Consider the following 22,143-nt stretch of genomic DNA (forward strand, 5'->3'; position numbering starts at 1 on the left):
TAAAATTTATATATTATATAAGGAATTAATATTTATATATATATATATATATATAAATTTAGATAGATAAATAAATTTTTAAATATATTATTATTTATAAAGTTTAAATTTTATATGCTTAATGTTACAATTAATTTTTTGTTATAATTAAAGAAATTTGTTAAAATTTATTATATCAAAAAATATCTAATATTTATATGTTTATCAATTTTTTTAGCGCTGCAGTCAACAGTAAATATTAAAGCGAAAGCACATCTAATATATGTTTGATTTTAGTCTCTAAACTTCATAAAAGCCATTTTGTGCATTGTTCAAGTAAGTGTATAAAAGTAGTGCTTATCATTTCATTTTGAAATGTCAAAACTTGATTGATTGGTATTATCGCATAACCGCGTCTTTGACGCGAACATATGATTATTGTAAAACGACTGCTAATAAACATTATCACGCACGTTGTTGAAAAATCACATACAGATTTTGTGTAACAAAGAACTTTCCAATATCTTTTATTAACCTTGGCCTGATCATCATAACAGTAAGTATCGTCTTCAGAGAAAGTTAAAAATAGTTCGATTTAGTGAAAAATTTGTCTAGAGTTATAAAATAGTTTTTTAAATTGAAATGTTGTTTGGTCTGTGTAATATGCAAAATTTCATAACATAATTTTTAATTTTTATCTATTATGAAAGTAATGAATTTTAATTTTTCGATTTATTTAGATATCTCTTTTCATAAAAAAATAATATTTCAAATTAAATGCAAATATTAATATTTTAATAATTAAAATCAGAAAGTGTCATTATATTGTATATAAATTTTTTTGCTGATAAATTATTGGTAACCTATTACATATTTTCAGATGATTTTTATGATTGAATAGAAATGAAAGCATTATGTGAAGTAATAAAATTATATCAAATTACATAATTTATACGGACTAAATGTCATATGTAATATAACTAATCAAATTCCATGAATGTTTTTGATATATTTAATGTTGATATGTTAGATCAAATAATAATGTGAAAAACACTATAAAATGCATCTATTTTACATTGCTACATTACATCAAGAATTCTGTTGATTCTATGCATTATTGTGGTTAGTATAACAATATTTATTAAATTTGTATCAAAATTAAATTTAATTTTTATTGCAATAACAACATATAAAATATTCATTTAAGATATTAATATTATAAGAGTTTTTTAATTAAAAAATAAGAAAAGATTTATTTTTAATTAATGTTATGTATTATAATTTTTATAATAGAATTTAATTTGAATTGAATATTAATTTTGTATAATTGAATATTTATAAAATTATTAATATTAAGAAACATATAGATATAAATTTTTATTTGTAGTTTTTATGATTTCAGTATACATTGTTTTGACAAATTATAACAATGAGTAACGAAAGTTTACAAAAACAACATCAAGATATTGAAGATATGGAAGCACCATCATCTTTGCTCACTTTTGAAAATTTTAGTCATTCTTGTGTAAATGTGTGGATGGAAAAAATGAACAAAGGAGTATTAACTTGTACCCATTTTAATGAACATTGGCGAATATGGGTGCCAAAAATATATAGTCCAGAACCAAATAGTAACTGTTTAGATTGGGTTTTTGATGAAGAAACAGCACAAAAAATACTTTTCAATACTTTAGAGGAATTTATTTGCAATGGAGATCCAAAGACTATATTGAAAGAATTAAGTCAAATGGATAATGTGATATGTGGTAAAGTGTTCAAAATGGGCGAAGCTACATATAGTTGCAGAGAATGTGGTGTAGATTCGACATGTGTCTTGTGTGCAGATTGTTTTAAGCAATCAGCTCATCGTAATCATAAATATAGAATGGGTACTTCTAGTGGTGGAGGATTTTGTGATTGTGGAGATATAGAGGCTTGGAAAAAAGAACCATTTTGTAATATACATTTAGCTGGAATTCAAGCTAAAGAATCTCGTGGAAATAAATTACCTGGAGATATAGCAGAAAGAGCAGTGGTAACTTTTGAGGCAGTATTAAGATATTGCCATACAATGTTATCTTTAGAACATACACTTGGATTACCTCCTGATTTATGTTTCAATAATAAAGAAGATGATGATCCTTTGTCACTTCTATTAACAACAGATGATTATTGTACAGTTCTTTTCAATGATGAAACTCATACATTTGATCAGGTAATTTCTACACTTACGCGTGTTATGAATTGTTCACAAAGAGACGCGCTAGAATTTGTAACAAATGTTGATAGAGATGGTAGAGCTATTGTAAAATGTGCTGAATTTCAACAATGTAAAGACTTACAGAATGAAATTGAAAAATTTACTTCTAGACATAGCAATCGAGCTTTGAAGGTACTTGTTGTTCATGCTCATGTAATTGCTCATCAAATATTTGCCATGAAACTTTTACACTGGTTACAGCAATTTATAAATCCTTGTGAAGGTTTTAGAGTGCTTTTTAGTAATGTTGCACTTAATACAAAATTACCAGTTATTTCCATTGTAGAAGGTATACTTATGAAAGATTCACAGCTGTGGAAATCTGCAAGAACAGCATGGCACAGATTATTAATGTCTGGAATGCTTATGGAATATGAAAGTAAAAAAGCTTTAGCAATTGTTTTTACATATAATTATGGTTCTATTATGAAAGATTACATAAGAGATGATCATGATCATTCATTCTCTATTGTTTCATTTTCTGTACAATTATTTACTGTTCCAACATTAGCACACCATCTTATTGCACATCATGATGTGCTGTTTATTTTATTAAATACTTTTATTTCGGAAAGTTCACGAAGATGTAATGCAGCAGGAAAGTTGGAATTTGAAAGAGATACTCCTAATACTTCATTTAAAAGAGCTATATATATTCTTCAAGATTTACGATATTTATTAAGTTCTAAACCAGATGTTTGGACTGATGAATTGAGGAAAAGTTTTTTACAAGGACTTTCACTTTTGCTTACATTACTTAGTAGTATGCAATGTATGGATTCTGTAGTCAGACAAGTTGGTCAACATATGGAATATGAACCTGAATGGGAATCTGCGTTTAATTTACACATTAGACTATCTCCAGTTATTAGTCTTGCTTTACAATGGTGTGGTTCAGATCAAATTGTTTTAATAAAAGCTTTTCGGCTAGTTTTAAGAAGGCTATATGAACAACCAGGACATGAAATTGGTCCACCTCAAGTGGGAGAATTAGCAGATCATAGTGCAACATGTCTTCAATATGATGTATCATCTGAACCAGTATCTATACATCTTCCACTTTCAAGATTTTTAGCAGGTCTGTTTCCATATCTTGAAATGCATGATTTACATTTTCAATGTGCAGAATTTATTAATCATACAAAACCAACATTAGAACAAATTATAGAACCGGTATTAGCAACTCAAGTAATGATTGCGCAAGTACATAGTGGTATGTGGAAAAGGAATGGATATTCTTTGTTGAATCAGTTATATTTCTATCATAATGTTAAATGTCGTTCAGAAATGTTAGACAGAGATATTATCTTACTTCAAGCTGGAGCATCTTTAATAGAAAGTAATGAATTTTTAATTCATGTTTTAAATAAATTTAATCTATTGCGATGGGCAAGTCCAGACTTTGATGTGAATGCTGTCAAATATTTTGAAGATGAGAGTATTAGACAGACTTTAGTTGAAGAATTTTTGGGATTACTTATAACAATAATAGGAGAAAGATATGTACTTGGAGTTGGACAAGTTACTGCTGATGATATTTTGAAAAAAGAAATTATTCAACAATTATGTATCAAACCTCTTTCACATTCAGAGCTTAGTAAAACTTTATCAGATGATACATATTTGGAAACTGAGATGGAAAGAGTGATACAAGATATTGCAGATTTTAAAAAACCATCTCAAATATCAGGAGGAAAAGGAGTATATGAACTAAAACCTCACTTGTATTCAGAATATAATGTATTCTTCTATCATTATACAAAAGAAGAAGTAAGTAACTCCGAAGAAACACAACGAAAACGAAGAAAAACTTTAGGAGAATTAGAATGTTGTCCACCTCCTAAACTTCCTAAATTAACAGAAGTATTTAGTTTGGTAACTAATTTATTGCAATGTGATGTTATGTTACATGTTATGCAAGTTGTATTAGAAAGAGCACTTAATTGTAGACCTCGTAGATTTTCAGAATCACAAGTACATAAAATTTTGCATCTTATTGGGTATGCTCTTCAAGAACAAGAATCTGGTTATTATCCTTTTTTCGCTTTTACAACAAGAGCTACAAAATGGAAAATTTATAAGTTATTAGAAGATTTATGTAATAGTCCACGTATAGAAGCTCATAAAGATTTATTAACTTGGATTTTAAAAAAATATAGAGAAGTTGCTGGTAATACTCCAATGGAAGTTAGTACAACACCTATTGCACCACATACAGAAAATACTACAAATGAAAATGTTGAAACTGATAAAGAATGGAGGACAAAAATGGCAGCAGAAAAACGTGCAAGAATAATGGCGCAAATGGCTGCAATGCAGAAACATTTTATGAAAAAGAATGCTGAATTGTTTGAAGAACCTGTTTTAGATGTGAATAAGTCTAATGATCAAGATTCAAGTATGAATTCAAAAAAATGTCTTCAAAAAACACCAGTTGCTGTTGGTATTGGACAAACATTAAGAATTTCTGGTGAAGAAACTTATAAAACTTGTATTTTGTGTCAGGAAGATCAAATTGTAACAGCAGCTGGTCCAGCAATGGTATTAGCTGCATTTGTTCAACAATCTACTGTATTGTGTCAATATAGAGCTAATATTGATGAACCTGATCCATTATATCTTTCTGCAAAACTTGGTGCATCACCACACACTGGTACTTGTGGTCATGTAATGCATGTACATTGTTGGCAAGAATATTTTAATAATGTACTTGCAAAAGAAAATAGAAGACCATTTCGTTTGCGACAACCAGCAAGTTTTGATGTAGAAAAACATGAATATCTTTGTCCACTTTGTGAATGCCTCAGTAATACTGTTTTACCTCTTTTACCAGCATTGAAAACATTACAACCAACTCCACAAAATCAACCCGAACTTGATTTTGGTACATGGTTGGAAGCTTTAAGAATTACAATGCAAGTTAGATATGGATTAAGTGGAAATTTACACAAAGCAAAATGTATTAAAGACGAACATGATCCTACATGTCGATATTGTATAATGCCTCTTGCATGTCATATACAAGCTATTCGTAATGAACTTGGTAATGTAGCAAGTATATTTGAGTCAAATTATAGTCAACCTAGTGTATCTATATCAGAGAATTTAATATCTACAATTCAGCTTTTTGCACAAGCAACATACACAAAAGAATTTGGTACTGAACCTGATGAAGATGATGATAGAGTACCATTATTAGCATGGAAATCAACTGCATATAGTATTCATGCTATAGAATTTCTTTTACGTGATATGGATAAACCTTTATTAGGTGCTTTATCATCTAGACAAAGAGACAGTTTGGAAGGACTTGCAAGAATCTCAGCTGTTTTAGGATCTAAATGTCAACTACGTACTGGGACAAAGGTGACGTGGGCAGATAGAGATAGTATTCAAAATAATGCACTTTCTCTTTTAACACTGTTATTAAAAAATCCACATGAAGGACCAAGTATTCTAGATTGGGATCCATTTGGAGTACTTGTTCCTTTGATTAATTCATTTCCCAGTCTTTTCTGTACAAGTTTTAAGGCTGCACCATCAATTATTACAGGTGGCATATTTGAATTTTATGCATTACAACTCATATTTATATCTCTTATAGTGAAAATATTATTAATATCAGATTTTAATGAAGAAATGGATGTAGATAATCCAGAAACAACTGAAAATACATTTTCAGAATTTATCTTGACATTGGCTCAAGTTCTAAACATTAATATTGGTACTCAAACAGCTGCTAATATATGGAGACGAGTCACAAAAGCTTCTTTACCTTTTCTTAGATGTTGTGCTCTCTATTTTCATTATATATCTGATGTTCCAGCACCAGAGGAATTAACTAAAATAGATGGAGCAACATATGAAAATATTTGTGCATATTTGGGATTACCAACAACGTGTGATGAATTAATAAAGCCAAATTTAGATATAATTATAAAATTAATAAATATTTGGAAAAGTCACCCCACTATTCAATTGCATCTATCTGGTGCTAGTACAATGACAATTATAAGAGAACCTTTGAAAGTTAATAAATTAGTGGAGCTTCCAGAAGATTATAGTGAATTAATAAATATGATATCATCGTTTACGTGTCCAAATAGCGTTCGGGAGGATTCTAAAACTCCGACCCTGTGTCTCGTATGTGGTGAAATGTTATGTTCGCAAAGTTATTGTTGCCAATTTGAACTGAACGATGCGATGGTTGGTGCGTGCACATATCACGCAAGTAAATGTGGAGCTGGAGTAGGATTATATTTACGAATACGAGAATGTGAAATTCTTTTTTTAAGAATTTCAAATCGAGGATCTTTCGCTTGTCCGCCTTATCTTGATGAATACGGCGAAACAGATCAAGGTTTACGAAGAGGAAACCCACTCCGATTGTGTTATGATAAATACAGGCAATTAAATCAAATGTGGTTGGGGCATGGACTATATGAATCCATATCAAGGGCGATTGAATCTTCAAGTAGTCCTATGTCAACTCGATGGCAGCATCTATAACCATCCTAGGATTTTTATGCTCTAGCTTGGACATTTAATTATTGATACTAAATCTATATTTAATATAAGCAATCATAGTAAATACTATGATTGTCAATCATTTATTCTATCATCATAAGAAACTGATGAAATTATTTATTTTTGGGGAATACAGTGTGGATTTGTACATTTAAAATGATTGGATGTTATTATTGTTACAATGTCTTGCTGCCTTTTAGATTATTTCAGAGTTTACAGAATTTTCTATTATCATTGTGTAAATTAAATATAAATTTCTTTATAATTATTGACCAGATGTTGTATGAACATTGTTGCTTGTAGAAATTAGTTTGTAATATTATTTGAATAATTGTCACATTGTTTACAAAATTCTAGAATCATATAAATATTTAAAGATGTATAAATGAAAAATGTTTCTGAATTAGCTATTTTAAGATACTTCTATTGATAAAATCATTTTTCTTATCATTTTACAGAAATTTCATAAAACCATCTAAATCATCTCATGTCATAAATTGTTACAAATTTAAAAAAGTTGAATATGTAAAAATTTAAAAATGTAAGCTATAAAAACAAATGATTTTGCAATAATCAAATATTTATTTTAGTTTCAAAATTTCCTAATCAGTAATGATACATATAGATAAATGTTGAAAAAAACACATAAATTATTTAAAAAAATTCAAATAAATAGTGTGACATAACATTTGTTTTCTCATTACTAGTCTTTTAGTACATATTTGATATAATAATATAATTTGATGATATCTTCTTTTTGCATAACATTAATGATTTTATATTAATTATATTAGTTTTTTGCTTCCAATATTGCAATATATTAAATTGTATACTGTACAGTTATTTAATATAGATTTATTTATGTATAGGTTTATAATAGATACAATGTGTAAATATTACGTATATTCTGAATTAATTCACCAAGTTAAAATCCTTAATTAATAATTACAAATATAATTATTTTTAATTTTGCTTATATACATTTTAATATAAGCAGTAATAACAAAAAATAATAATACATATGAAATATTTAGATAATGTTTTCAGAAAAAATTTATATTGTTAGTAAGAGAGAACAATGTAGTTTTAATCAAATTATGTTTTTATGATTTTTTTTTGTAAGTAATGTAATTTGTATTGTAACAGTGTAATCTGTATATGATTTTTTGTTTTTAAAGTGTAATTTGTAATTGTTTGCTTAAGTACATTTAGGAAATAGTGTTACTAATAGTAACAAAAAATATTTTATTTTCTTGAATATTTAATAATATTTTTTTATATCGAATTATTTGTGTATTTATGATAAATTTTCTATGTTAAAAATCCTTTATTTTTTATTTATTAGGAAAAATTATATATTTATTGATCATCTATAATATATGAAAAAATTGTATAAATTTAAATATACATATATACACACACACACACACACACATATGTTTTAAACAAATATTTTAATTTATGAGAAAGAAAATGAAACAGTTATTACGAAAAAAAATTTGAATTTAAAAACAAGATGTACGTTATAAATAATAATATAATAATGTTTTTAATAATTACACGTAATAACTTCTTTTAAAAATTGTTATATATAACTAAAAATAATTTATAATTGTTGTTTTTTAATTAAAACTGAAAGTTATCGACTGTTGGTTAATAACCTCATTAATATTAACATTGGAAGTGCCATTGAAGGGTAAGAATTTAATATTAACATCGATTGAAATATATATATCTATGAAATGATTATGAAGATTTATAACCATTGTTATTGTTATATTAGTAAATTATATTTGTTTCGTTTTTGTTTATTTATAATTTTGTCAAAAATTATATTATTTTTGCAATTTTTGCAATTTTGTTTTAATAGATATAAACACAAGTACAATATTTAATAATTTATATTATTTTATAATTTTATTGATTATTTTAAGAATGTTTTTTTTTTACTTCAATATATCAATTTGAAAAATATGAACTAATTAATATGTTTATAGCATATACTTTTATAAACGATGTATTTTTTGCACTTATTTTTGAATAGTAAAATTATATTCATATTAAATAATAGCATTATTTATTTTTAATGTAAGAAAAAGACAATAAAATTATCACTATGTAGTTAATTTTAGAAAATTTTTATTAACCTCATAAGATAATGTATATGATGAAAATAACAAATATAAAAAGTTCTATAAAAATTTATTAAATGTTTGATAACAATATAAATTTTTATAAAAAAAAATATAATGAATTTTTTAAAGAAAAATATGAAATTTCTAGAAAATTCTCTATATTTCGACATTAATTCACATACATATGTAAGAAAATGCGCAGTCGCAGAAGAAAGTAAAGGGTACTACTCGGCCGACAAGAGGATGGATCACAGTGTTGCGTAGTAAGAAGGAAGATTGTTTCATTGGTAGCAGGATTTGTGTTTTAATCTTATGAAAGGAATCAGTACGATGATGAATGACACCGGTTCACGTTTCTACGTGCGCTGTGTGAGCATATCAATGGAAAATGTCAGGACTAAGTGTACGAGCAGTGATAATGAATTGTGATCCTAGTAGTTGTCCTCGTTTGATAAAAGAATCTTCATTGGGTGTTCGTCTTTTTCCTGGTCGTTTACGTTGGTACTCGGTAATACTGATCTATCGACACGGTCAACCGTGGAATGGCAGCAGCCTTAAAAAAGAATCATTCACGCAGAAGGTTGGCCGCGCTAACATTTCTTTCGAACATCTCTCTCGATGGCAGCCACCGCGACACCAAATTAGCTGTTCTTTCACGGAATGGTGTTGCTCATACACGTACCCTCAGTGATAGTCAAGCACATCAAGTTGATGTTCGTCAATCTGATTTGACCGTTTCTACTGAAGAAGTTCTCGATGACTGTACTGAAGAGCATTTAATATCATCATCTACAAAACAAACAAGCTCTCCACAATTAGTGCCAAAAAGTGGTGAACACAATTCATTTAGTTCAAATTCTGACGGGTTATTGACTCCTGCAAAGGCAGCAGTGGCTGTATTCCTAGAACAAGAAAGAAATTATCCACAGCTTTCTACAGGATTTCATAGTTCATTCAGAGAACGGTAAACAGTTTGAGTTTTTTTAAATGAAAGATATATATTTCGTTTCTTCAATTTTACAGACTTAAATAAGTTTAATTTCTTGTAATTTTATAATTTATATTTATATTTATATTAAATAATTTCTAAATTATTTATGTTAGGAAAAGAAATTTAAATTGTTTAAGTTGTTTTACTATTTTTTGTAAATTATGAAATGTATCAGATATAATTTAAAGTTTATTATCAATATTACTTAAAGTTTATTATGTGTTCAAAATATGAATAATTAAATTGTTGATTTTATTACATATTACAATATATATTGCAATAGATTAAAATAAATAAGTATAATAATAAATTGGTGTGATATTTTCTCCATTCCTTTTAAGATTAATTATAACTAAAAGTATATTATTTATATTTGCCATTTATGATATGTGATTAACAAATTATATAATAATTAATAAAATAACAAATTAATATAATAATTTATAATTATAATTTTATATAATTATTTTTTAAAATTATATTAAAAATATTTTATATTTAATATATAATATATTATGATATAATGTATACAATATGTTTTTCATAATTTTTTTTCATATTTTATAATCCATCAATATTATAAAATATTAATATAATATAATATAATTTTTATGTGTTAATGTATTAAGATAATATTATAAAATAATAAACAGAGATTTATTTATGAATAAAAATAAGAATAAAATAAGAAAAACATAAAGAATATAAAGAAGGAATATATATAACAAATATATTTAATCAATATTTATTTTCTTATTTTTTAAAAAAATTTATATCAAATTATTAAGATGTAGATATTTATTTATTTAAAAAAATATTTATCTAATTTATTTACATTTAATTTTAATTTAATTTGGAAAATATATTTATAATATTGTATAAATATTGGAAAAATATATTTGTAATATTATGTTATGTTTGAGTGTTATAATGATATAAAGTACTTAATTATTTTTTTCATAATAATAATTTTTTTAATTGATTCTATTATATTGGAATTTATATTTTATATTTCAATACTATAAAATTAATATTTAGAATTTAAAATTATAATCTTATGAATAAATATATATCAATATAAATCTATCTATGTTTCTATGTTTAATATTATAGTCCATTTAAAATTATTATAATTATATAAACAAGAAATTAAATAGTTAAATTTAGGATTATTAAATAAATAGTATTAAATAGTATTTAGGATTATAAAATTTATAACTTAGAAAACTTCATTAATTTAATTTTATATTTTATCTTTTATATATTATTAAAAAAAAACAAAATATTTATTTTTATTTCTTACAGTACTGGTACAACTGGTAGTGAATATTCCTTACCTGAAAGACGAGTTGGTTCTTTACAATATAAAAAACGTATAACTCATCAAACATCTACTCTTTCGGAAGATATAAAACATCAATATAATAGTTCCAATGAAAGCATTGGTTCTTTACGTTCTAAAACACAATCTTCAAAATCAAAAACAAAGACACCAAATAATGTACAATGTAGTTCTGCAAATAGTGGTATAATACCAGAAGTTACAAGAGAATTACGTTTAATGCAACGACCTATAAATGGTTATAAATTTGGAGATGATAGATTAGTTTTGGTGTCTAATAAGCGTGTGCCATTTCTAGTATTTTCTGCTCTTCCATATAATAAAGGACAGAGATCTAGTTGGTAAGATAAAATATGAAAATTAAATTATATATATTACATATATATAATAAAATATACAATATATATTATTATAAATTCTTTTCTATTTATAGGTCTGAATTACGTAAAGATACAGGGCGAAGAAAAAATATTTCTTCACAGAGACCATTATCAGCAATTAACGATAATATTGATCCCTTTGGTTTATTGGGTATAGAGCGTGCTAAAGACGGCCAGGTATTTAATTAAATAATTCAATTCATTTATAATTCATTTATAATTTTTATTTCCATGAATTGTATATTTTGTAGGAAATATCTTATGGACAATTACTTGTTCCATCCAGACAATTTCAAAAGGATAAAAAATTACATTTTAGTGATAATGAGACGATAGAACTTATATCTAACAAGCATCCTATAGTTTCAAGGTATTTATAATTTATGCTATTAAATTTTATATATTTTTATTTTTTTTTAATATTTTATTTTATTTTTGTAAAGTATAAGTATTTTATAATATTATTTTGTCAAAAATATTATCATTATATATTTCTTATTTTATATAATTTCTATTTATATTTCATATATTTCATTTATACATATATCTTCACAGAACATACACTGCATCATTTTTTTTTGTCTTATAACAAAATTTTTTAACCATATTTTGCAGGACAAAAACTATTACATGGAATGTGGATCACTCTAAATGGTAAAATATGTAATCATATTGTATCAAATAGAGATTAAACTAAATTAAAATAATATTGTATCCAATAAAAAAATGTGAAGTATATTTGTAATGTTAATTAATTTTTGAAGTAGATAATTTTTAATATAATTATATTTATTTTTTAAATCAAATATATCTATTATATAATATTTATTATATTATATATTATAATATACATATATCAATATTTATTAATATTTACATTATTATTTAATAACTAATATTTATTAGAAAAATACTTATATTTTGAATATTTAGTAATTGTTTGTATTGATAATAAAGTAATGGATTCAAATAAATATAATATTTTTATTAAAATAGATATTTTTATTTCAGGACTGGATAGATCAGTAGATAAGATATGATACATATCTCATTTAATGTACACGTATTGTCATTTATATTTATAATCATTTCATATTAACATATATTTATAACTTTATCATATCATATTAACATATATTATGCTTATAACAAATAGTATTATCTGTCGTTAACTTCTTGTAATATTTAATATATATTTAATATATAAAATATTTAAAAATTATTATATATTACATATTACATGTAATTGTTGAAGTTATTTTTTTGTATTATACATTGTAAATTGAAATTTTTTTCAGGTGTCTATCATATGATACAGCTACACATCGTACTCAACATTTAACACCAGAGTCTCCACCATTATCTTTCAATACTGATTCTAAAGGTATCTTATATATAAATATTTGAAGTAATAAATAAAATAATATATTCTCATAATATATTTTTTAGTTTATGATTGGGATGAACAATCATTACAATATAATCCCAATTTATTGGATGATCCAGAACTTATAGCTGGAAAGCATAGAACATTGCTTACATTTACATCATACATGGTATGTTCTGTAAATTTGTATAAATAAAAATATATTATAATAATTTTATTTAATGATTTATTTTTTTTTTCATAGGCATCAGTTATTGATTATGTAAGACCATCTGATTTAAAAAAAGAATTAAATGACAAATTTAAGGAAAAGTTTCCACATATACAGCTTACTTTGAGTAAGTTAAGGAGGTTGGTATTAAAAATTATAATATATGATTTATGAGATATACACAGTATTGTGTATGAGAGCGTCAGGATTTCTATTCTATGAAAAAAAGATAAAAATACATGCAAACTAATTTTTGAATATTAATATTTTACTATTTGAATTTTTAAAATTCATGTTATGAATTATATATACCTATTCAAATAGTGTTCAATATTTCGAATTGCGGACACTCTCACAGTCAATACTGTATATAATTTTTTTTATCTAAAATTTAATAATAAATTACAACGATATATATAGTTTAAAACGAGAGATGAGAAAAATAGCAAAAATGGAATATGGTATTGATCTCTTAACAGTAGCAATGGCTTATGTGTATTTTGAGAAACTTATTCTTCGAAATGTTGTTACGAAACAAACGCGGAAATTATGTGCTGGTGCATGCTTACTTCTTGCAGCAAAATTAAATGATGTTAAGGGTGATGTTCTCAAATCATTAATAGAGGTATTTATTTCATACGTATAAATATTTTATATCAATGTATAATTAGCGCATAAATCAGTTATATATGGAACATTTTTTGGATTCAATTTTTATTTAATTTACAGAGAATTGAAAGTGTATTTCGTTTAAATCGTAAGGATTTAATTACATCTGAATTTGCTGTCTTGGTGGCCTTAGAATTTGGTTTACATCTTCCAACATGGGAGATATTTCCACATTATCAGAGATTAATATATGAATCTTGACCTTCTTTTACATTTCTTTTACGTAGACCCAGAACATTTTCTTCATAAAATTGAGATTTACAATGATAAAACAATTACGAAAAAAGTACAATATATAGAATTTTTTTAATATCAAACGTACAAACTTATAAAGAAGAAAAAAGAATTTAAAAATGAATAGATACATTATGGTTACTAACAAATTTGTTATTCTAGAATGTCATAAAGAAATAATATATTGGTAATACACGATTATAAACAATTTAATATAACAATGAAATAGATAAGAATAATTACATAAAAAATATAAAGTATTTTATTTTTTCTTATTTTAATTAATTAATGGGCTTTAATTAATAAGCTCTTATATTTATGATAAATTTATTTAATATTTGATGAATATGTTAATATGTATAATCGTAGAAAATCTTGTAATCTTAGAAAAATTGTATAAAGTCATAGTAATTACAGAATTGTTTAAATATGACGAACTAAAGAATTATAAGCGATATATATTTTTTAAATTTTATAAATAATTTAATATGTTTAAATTTTTTTAAATATTTAAATTTTAATTTATTTTTAATGTGACTAAAAAATTATATTATGCATAGTAATTGATACAATTAATAATTTTTTTGATGATACAATAATTTATACAAAAAAAAGTTAATTATAAAAAACAATAGTTAATTTCAAAAACTTAAGAAAAAACAATAAATATTATATATATATTTTAGATCAATAGAGATTTATAACATATAATGAAATTTTGTTTTCTAAAATTAAACTCTGAAGTTTGAATAAATGAAGGAGTTTTCGTATCGCATTTGCATGTCATATTCATTAATCATTTTGTCCATAAGTCTGAAATTAGCTTCTGATTCAAAAGTAGCCAACAGGATTTAAATATTTTTTTGATTAAAAAAAATATATTTGATTAAATTTGATCAATGTTTCTGGTTTTAAATAAAAATTAAAGATTTTCATGTTTTAAAAAAATCAGCATTAAAATTATACTGTTTTTAAATAGAAATACTAAATATTTAAAATTTTATTAAAATTTAAAAATTTTTTTAAACAAAAATACTGTTGTTTAAAAATTTTATTTTAAATATTATAAAAGTTATTTTATTTAAAATTTTTTTTATTTTTAGAAGTTTTTTTAATATATGATAAATATTATATTTTATTATTATTATTATTATTATTTAAAAAAAATTATTAAATATCTATATAAACAACAAACTGATATTATTGAATAATAGGAAAATGTCTATAGAATATTAATGTCCATAGAATTATTAACAAAATAATTTTTTTTAATATGAAAATTTTTATAAAATTAGAATATTTTATTAATAATTATATTTTTATTGTTTTTGTATTAAATTTGTAATTTATTTAAAACATATTCAAACATTTTTTGGATATTAATAGGAATAATAGAAATTAATTGAATATTTATTAATTTATTAAAATATAAATAGTTTTGATATAAAAAAGATTTTACTTATTTGATATAAATTTTTGTTCTATTTTAAATAAAAATTAAATTATCTTTTTTTATCTAGTCAAAGCATTGATAGAAAATAATTCAATTTTCTAATATATAATGTAATTTGTAATGTATTTGAATGAAATTTTAATGATATTGAATAATGAAGTTATATTCTTACATGTATTTAAAGTGCTATCTTTTTTGAATTTTCTAATTTATAAATAATTATTCGTTAAAGTAAAAAAATTTTAAACGGTTTTTCAATTCATTTATATTTGAAAATCTTTTTTATGGTACTTTAAATATTATATTTAAATTATTTTGTAAGTATTTTAAATTTATATTTATAAATAAGTATTTTAGATACGAATTAAAAAAGTATATATGCTAATGAACCATATTTGTGAAAGATATTTCAAAGTTACATCCATAGAAAATAATTATGGACATTGCTTTTGATTGAACAAATTACGAAAATTATATTGTAAATTATTTAAAACTTTAAATGATATATGTTGATACTATTAAATATTCAAATTCAAAATAAATATAGACAGGTGCTATAAAAAATTATTACAATAGATATTAAGTCAGAATCGTACTTAATAATAATTTGTGCGACTTTAGAATAATATTTTCAATTGTTATAAAATTAGTTTTCATTATATATAAAAAACAAAAAATTTTCATTATTATTTTCAAAACAAATTTTATTATTTCATTGTACAGTTTTACTTATAATTTTAAATTTCGAATTTATTAGTAATTTTAAATAATGTAAAAAAATACTTATATATATATGTTTCAAAAAATGCATATACAGAAATACCAGTATTTACATATATAATATTTCTATATTAAATTCTAATTAATAATTCTCTTATATATTGATGTTATATCTTTATATTAACTTTAACAGAGATACGTTTTTATTCTACCATTATTCTATATAAAAATTTCTATTTTAATATTTTCATTTTTTTTTCCATTAAATAATCGTATTAAATATATAAATATTTTTTTATTGTTACAAATAATTAATATAATAATCATTATAATATAAAAAAGTAATATGGAAAAAGAAAAAATTTTTTATTTTTTACATTTATAATATTTTTAATATTAAAGCAAATTTTGATTATATATTATTCTTAAATTATTGTTAAGTGTGAAAATATACACTTAAATCAAAACAAAATTTCTTTTAAAGTTTTTGTGTATATTTTTTCAATTTATATATATAATTTAATGCTAATAATATATAATTCAAACAAATGCATATCTTAAACTTTCGAATTAATATATTAAATTTTTTTAGAAATTGTAAATAATGTTTTTTTTTGAAAAAGATTTAATATAAAAATACGGTAGAGATTATGTATAAAATAATCATATATATTTTCAAAAGTATGTTCTACATGAATTAGATCAATTTTTTTATTATTATTATCAAATTTTTATTATCATAATTTAATCAATACAATAGTTCGAATATTATAACATTGATTTGTTGTTTATTATTCAAATTTTCATTATTATTTTTAATAAATTTTTTGGATATTATGATATGATACAAGATTTAATTATTACAAGGATTATCAATTTTCAATATAAAATTTATGTCATTAATTTTTTTTAATAATAGATATTAAATTTCCAGAATTATAATATCATTTGTAAATGTAGTTTCATAAAAATAATGAAGTATTTTTGTTTATAATATGTTAAGACAATATGGTTTTTATTATAAATGTATTTAATGAAATTCAGTGATTAAATTATAAATATATATTACGTGTATATATGTGTATATATATATACACATATATACACGTAATATAATATATATATATATAAAATACTTTGATTTTACAATCAAAGTAAATTAGTTCCATAATTTTTTTTCTAGTTTAGATAAGCATTATTCGAGTTTCATCGAAAACAGTTCCAAGTTAGTGCCATAATTGATAAATATACGTGCTTTATCTAAGTTTATTTAAATAAGGAAATGATAATGAATATTAATTTTTATTCAATATATTTTCAGCTTCAACTGATTTAAAAAAAATATTCAAGATATGTTATATATAGTTCTTAATTTTAAATTAAGTTAAAATTTATCTATGTAATATCATAAAATACAATGTTCAGGGTAATTCAATTGAAATCACAAAGGATCCAGTAATGTTTGAGATATTTGCAAGCTAATTTTCCTAAGGTTAGTCGAAATGAACATAGTCTATTATAATTGTGAACTTTCGCATTCATATATCAAATATTATGTATCCATCATACAATATATGTACGTTTATATTATGTCCTGCGTGCGCGTGCTTACATGAATGTCTACGTACATATTTAGAAATGTATTTATACAGAATGATAGCATTAAGACTGAAAACTTAAAGAATCCAGTTTTCAGTTCCTTCTTCGATTTTCTTAATCGATATCAATATCACCCGTGGTATATATAATTGATAGAATTGAAAGAGGAAATGTAAAAGATGATGGACTTTGATACGACATACAATTTATAATGGTAATTTTTGAAGATAAATTAAGATTTGACGAATGAATCAACGATTTTTAAAAATATCTGCTCATTAGAAATTTCTATATCTGTGTATCTATGTAAATTAGTCTTCAAGTTTATGTGATATATGTTTTTATTTGTTTAATGTTAAAAAAAATATTCATATTAAAATTTAATCTGTACAGTTATAAATGACCATTTTTAATGTGCTAATATCAAATTATTTTGTAAAATTGTGAATATGCTGTGATTATTTAAAGAAATTGACCGAATCTCAGTCACTTCGAAATTTAAAATGGTCATTTCATATTTACTATAATTAATTATTTTTTGCGAACTCTTTCAGTGATAAGCGTAATATTTAAAATTTTTTACAAAAACATTATTACTTTTTGCAGAAGGAATAAATAAGATAAACATGATTGAAAAAAAACTTTGATTTGTGTTATTATTGCAAATTAAGTTATCAAATTTCGGACTCGGTATTCTCACTGAAAGAGTTAAAAGAAATGATATCCAAGTATATACATTTATGTATGATAATCAGTCAATTGCAAGATACTTTATCATATTACAACATAGTATTATAGGATGTTGTAAACGGCGATCGATAGTTTGTGTACAACTCTTTTAAAATAAAATGAATAAAGAATGTATAAATACAAATAAAGTCTGAAAAAAGACAAAACTAGTATTACAAATTTTATTGTTTTTTATTAGTATTTCCATTTTATTTTATATTTTATACTCTTATATCTGTTTAATATTAATCATAAAGTGTTTAAATAATTATAAATTGCAAATTTCTTTATTTCTCTTTTTATTTAATCAATTTTTTAAATCGATATATCGATAAAACATAATATTGATCTGATAAATGTAATTGTTTTAACACAAAAAGGACACGCGAAGAATTGTGCTGAAAGTATAGGAATGCAAGCGTTCAAAATGTATCGACTCGCGCACGAAAATCCATTTGAAAATGTCATTTTATATATTTTTTTCTTTATACATATGTTATGATCGTTCAGAAATTAACTTTCTTTGCATAACGTTATTTTATTCAGACTATTATTCAGATATATTATTTTATTCAGACTATTTTTCGCGTTTTTATATGACTTTATACGTATTATGTGAAATAAAATTACATTTAAATTATATTTGTAATATTGGCTTACTAAATAATGTTTTTTATTTTAATAGGATTTAATTTATAATAATTTTAAAATTTAGATATGTTATATTTTTCTTCAATTTTTTTTTATTTTTCAGAAGAAGCGGTATTAAAATTCTTTATTTTATCAAAAAAACTACAGAAACTAGTTAACAATATGTAGGAACATGAAAAAAATTATCAGTTGCTATGATTTTAGGTAAAGAATCTAGAGATGTTTCGTTTTTCAAATTTTTGTGTTTATTCTCAAATGTCCTGAAATAATAATAGCTTCTAACTATTTCTACTAACAATCTACTAGCTTATCTAGTAATTTATTTTATGTGTGGCGATATGATTCGGTTGATTTGGAGATTTTTGCGAAACATATGTTACACAGAAATCGTTGCATGTTTTTATTTTATTATGAAAAATATCATAGTAAATTCATGGTATATTTAAAAAATACATTTGAGGGGTTGTTTAGTTTAATTTTCCTATCGTTGAAGTAAGTTCGCGATACTCGTTATTGATTAAGAATTCAGTAATAACAAATAAATAAATGAATAGTTTTGTCGAATGATCGTACAAGACTTCTGTGTGAGCTCATAAACATTCACATTAGAGTGGCCACTTTAAAAATGAAGGTTCCCGTTTTTGTCCTTTAACGCCATAAGATAGAAAGTCTACTTATCCTTGCTTCTGTTTATCTCTTCTTCGAAAAGTTTCTGTAGTAGGAAATCTTATACGGAAAATATTTTGGTACGATGTTAAATTTTTCAAATTTTGTCGATGTTAAGAAAATAATCTCAATTGTGATATCAAAAATTAGGATATTATGTTAAAATATTATTTCTTTAAATTCTTATCTATAGTTTATTGTTGTAATTATTTTAAAATTGAATTATGTTTAAAAACGTTAAATTAAAATTAATTTTAAAATACAATAATTTTATCTTTTAATAAAAACACATATATTGTCCTTTGAAAAATATAATTTATTTTTTTGCTAATATTGCAAATGAATTAAAAAAGAGAAACATATATCATAGGATCGGTAGAACGTAAATTATGATTTTACTCCTTCGCTCGTAATTCAAACCGTCTCGGAAAGTAACCACCGTCTTATTATGGGGCGCATAACTGTCGCGTGCGACGGACAGGAAGTGAGCCGTAAAACCTATTTGTCGGCTTCTCCTTACTCACTTTCCCCCTTAAATATCTCTTTTCTTTTCTTCGTCGAAAATTTCTACACTTAAACCATATCCAGATTGCACACGGTTCTATAAATTCACGTAAAAATTTGTATCAAAAATATCGATAAAAAGTTAAATGTTCTAATTGGAAGATTAGTTCAGAATATTAATTCAATATGTTTAAAAACTTATGAAAATTTTTTATTGATTATTTAAGAGAGTAATCGATCTCCGATTTGAATCTATAGTTAATTTTTATTATTTTTATTTAATGTCATATATATTTTTTAAGTAAATTATTAATATATCTAATGATTAACATCTCATTAAATACTTAGGATCAAAAGGATTAAACGAAGAATAGTTTTTAAGCTGTCCAATTATCGAGGAAAATATATAGTCGGATTTGAAAAGGACGTAAAATTCCAAGAGACCCCCTACTGACGAAACTTGAAACTGATCTGCCAGCAGGCGTGAGCTTTTATTACTGAAAAGAGATTATAGTATTTTTCGTGATGATAGTAATACTATTGTTTACTTAATTATTTAGATATAGAACAATTCTAAAGGCAAATTAATTTTATGAAACAATTATATATTAATTACATTAAAGTATATATAATTAAATTATCATAATTTTTAATTTCATATTTTAATATTTTTTATTTAAAATATTTTATAAGATATTTTTTTTGTTTTAAAAAAATAATAAATTTTTAAAAAATTAATTTTCAGTTATAAATAAATTTTTTATTTTTGATGGAAAATATATATCAATATTCTAATTATTAACTTATTTTTTATTTTTATTATTATTTTTTCATTTTTCACGAAAGGAACAGAATGAAGAAATTTGTATGCACATGTCGGTTTGCAAGAAAACATTTCGTTACTAGATAAACTGTAGATTGAGATAAACTGCAGAACGAAATTCTTTCCCTTTTCGAAAACAGCTGCATCTCTTTACCAGAAATATTTTCCAGTTTTTCAAATACTATATACAAGTAAATAAAGTTTCGACCATCTTTTTATCTGAAATATTCACTATTTATCAATCCGCTCGTAAGTTCTATCACTTAAAAATTTTCCTATTTAAAAAATTAAATTAAAACTCTCGCGTATTTTTCCAGATTCGAACGAACGAAAGGAATAAATAACAGAATAACAAGATCAATCAGCAATTCTTCGTTCTACAAATCCGGAACACAAACATCATAAAATCGCGTGTCATCGTAATATCATTAACACATTGCAATTCTGATTCACCAAGAAATACAAATGTATCGACAAAATATATGTATACGTCGTTCATTCATATTCACCGATAAAGATCGTTCTCGGGGATTTGATAACGTCGAATATTCTTCAACCTCGGTAATTCTCGAAATAGTTGACGATGACACGATCGAGAGGCATTACACTACTGCCATAAAGTAGTAGGACTACAGGTAGCCGGAGCTGTCAGGTAAAAGTGCGCGCGCTTTGTTGTGGGTATCGCTTACAGTTAATCCACAATCTGGAACCCACTACAATGGTGCGATGACCGGCGTCGTAGGCGGCGAGGGATACGTTTTCTACGTTAGGAGGGGGAAAAGAAAAGAAAAGAAAAGAAAAAAAAAGGGCGAAGCGACGACAAGCGGGAGAGCGGTGGTGTATAAGAAAAACGGCGCATAAGGGAGCGAGAAAAGCGTAGATT

At 23.8% G+C, this 22,143-nt stretch overlaps 2 protein-coding genes across 4 annotated transcripts; both read left to right on the forward strand.

The window, feature by feature from the left end:
* The first annotated feature begins 5 nt into the window (after nt 1–5).
* Nucleotides 6–10,202, forward strand: LOC107996828 (E3 ubiquitin-protein ligase UBR2). Of its 2 annotated transcripts, none has more exons than XM_028666192.2 (3): nt 6–535; nt 860–1,101; nt 1,367–10,202. In XM_028666192.2, exon 3 carries the CDS (start codon nt 1,409–1,411, stop codon nt 6,746–6,748), a length of 5,340 nt encoding a protein of 1,779 aa, XP_028521993.1. In that variant the 5' UTR covers nt 6–535; nt 860–1,101; nt 1,367–1,408; the 3' UTR covers nt 6,749–10,202. The 2 variants fall into 2 exon arrangements, with proteins under 2 accessions (XP_028521993.1, XP_016910593.1); XM_017055104.3 differs by having other exon boundaries at nt 1,382–10,202.
* LOC107996843 (CDK5 and ABL1 enzyme substrate 2) lies at nt 9,444–18,796 on the forward strand. Of its 2 annotated transcripts, XM_017055126.3 has the most exons (10): nt 9,444–9,865; nt 11,198–11,575; nt 11,668–11,791; nt 11,866–11,984; nt 12,230–12,268; nt 12,913–12,998; nt 13,064–13,170; nt 13,246–13,352; nt 13,633–13,837; nt 13,942–18,796. In XM_017055126.3, exons 1-10 carry the CDS (start codon nt 9,444–9,446, stop codon nt 14,080–14,082), a joined length of 1,728 nt encoding a protein of 575 aa, XP_016910615.1. In that variant the 3' UTR covers nt 14,083–18,796. The 2 variants fall into 2 exon arrangements, with proteins under 2 accessions (XP_016910615.1, XP_016910616.1); XM_017055127.3 differs by lacking the exon at nt 12,230–12,268.
* Nucleotides 18,797–22,143: the final 3,347 nt, after the last annotated feature.

This window comes from Apis cerana, linkage group LG2 (genome assembly GCF_029169275.1).
Source record: "Apis cerana isolate GH-2021 linkage group LG2, AcerK_1.0, whole genome shotgun sequence".
Classification (NCBI taxonomy): Eukaryota; Metazoa; Arthropoda; class Insecta; order Hymenoptera; family Apidae; genus Apis; species Apis cerana.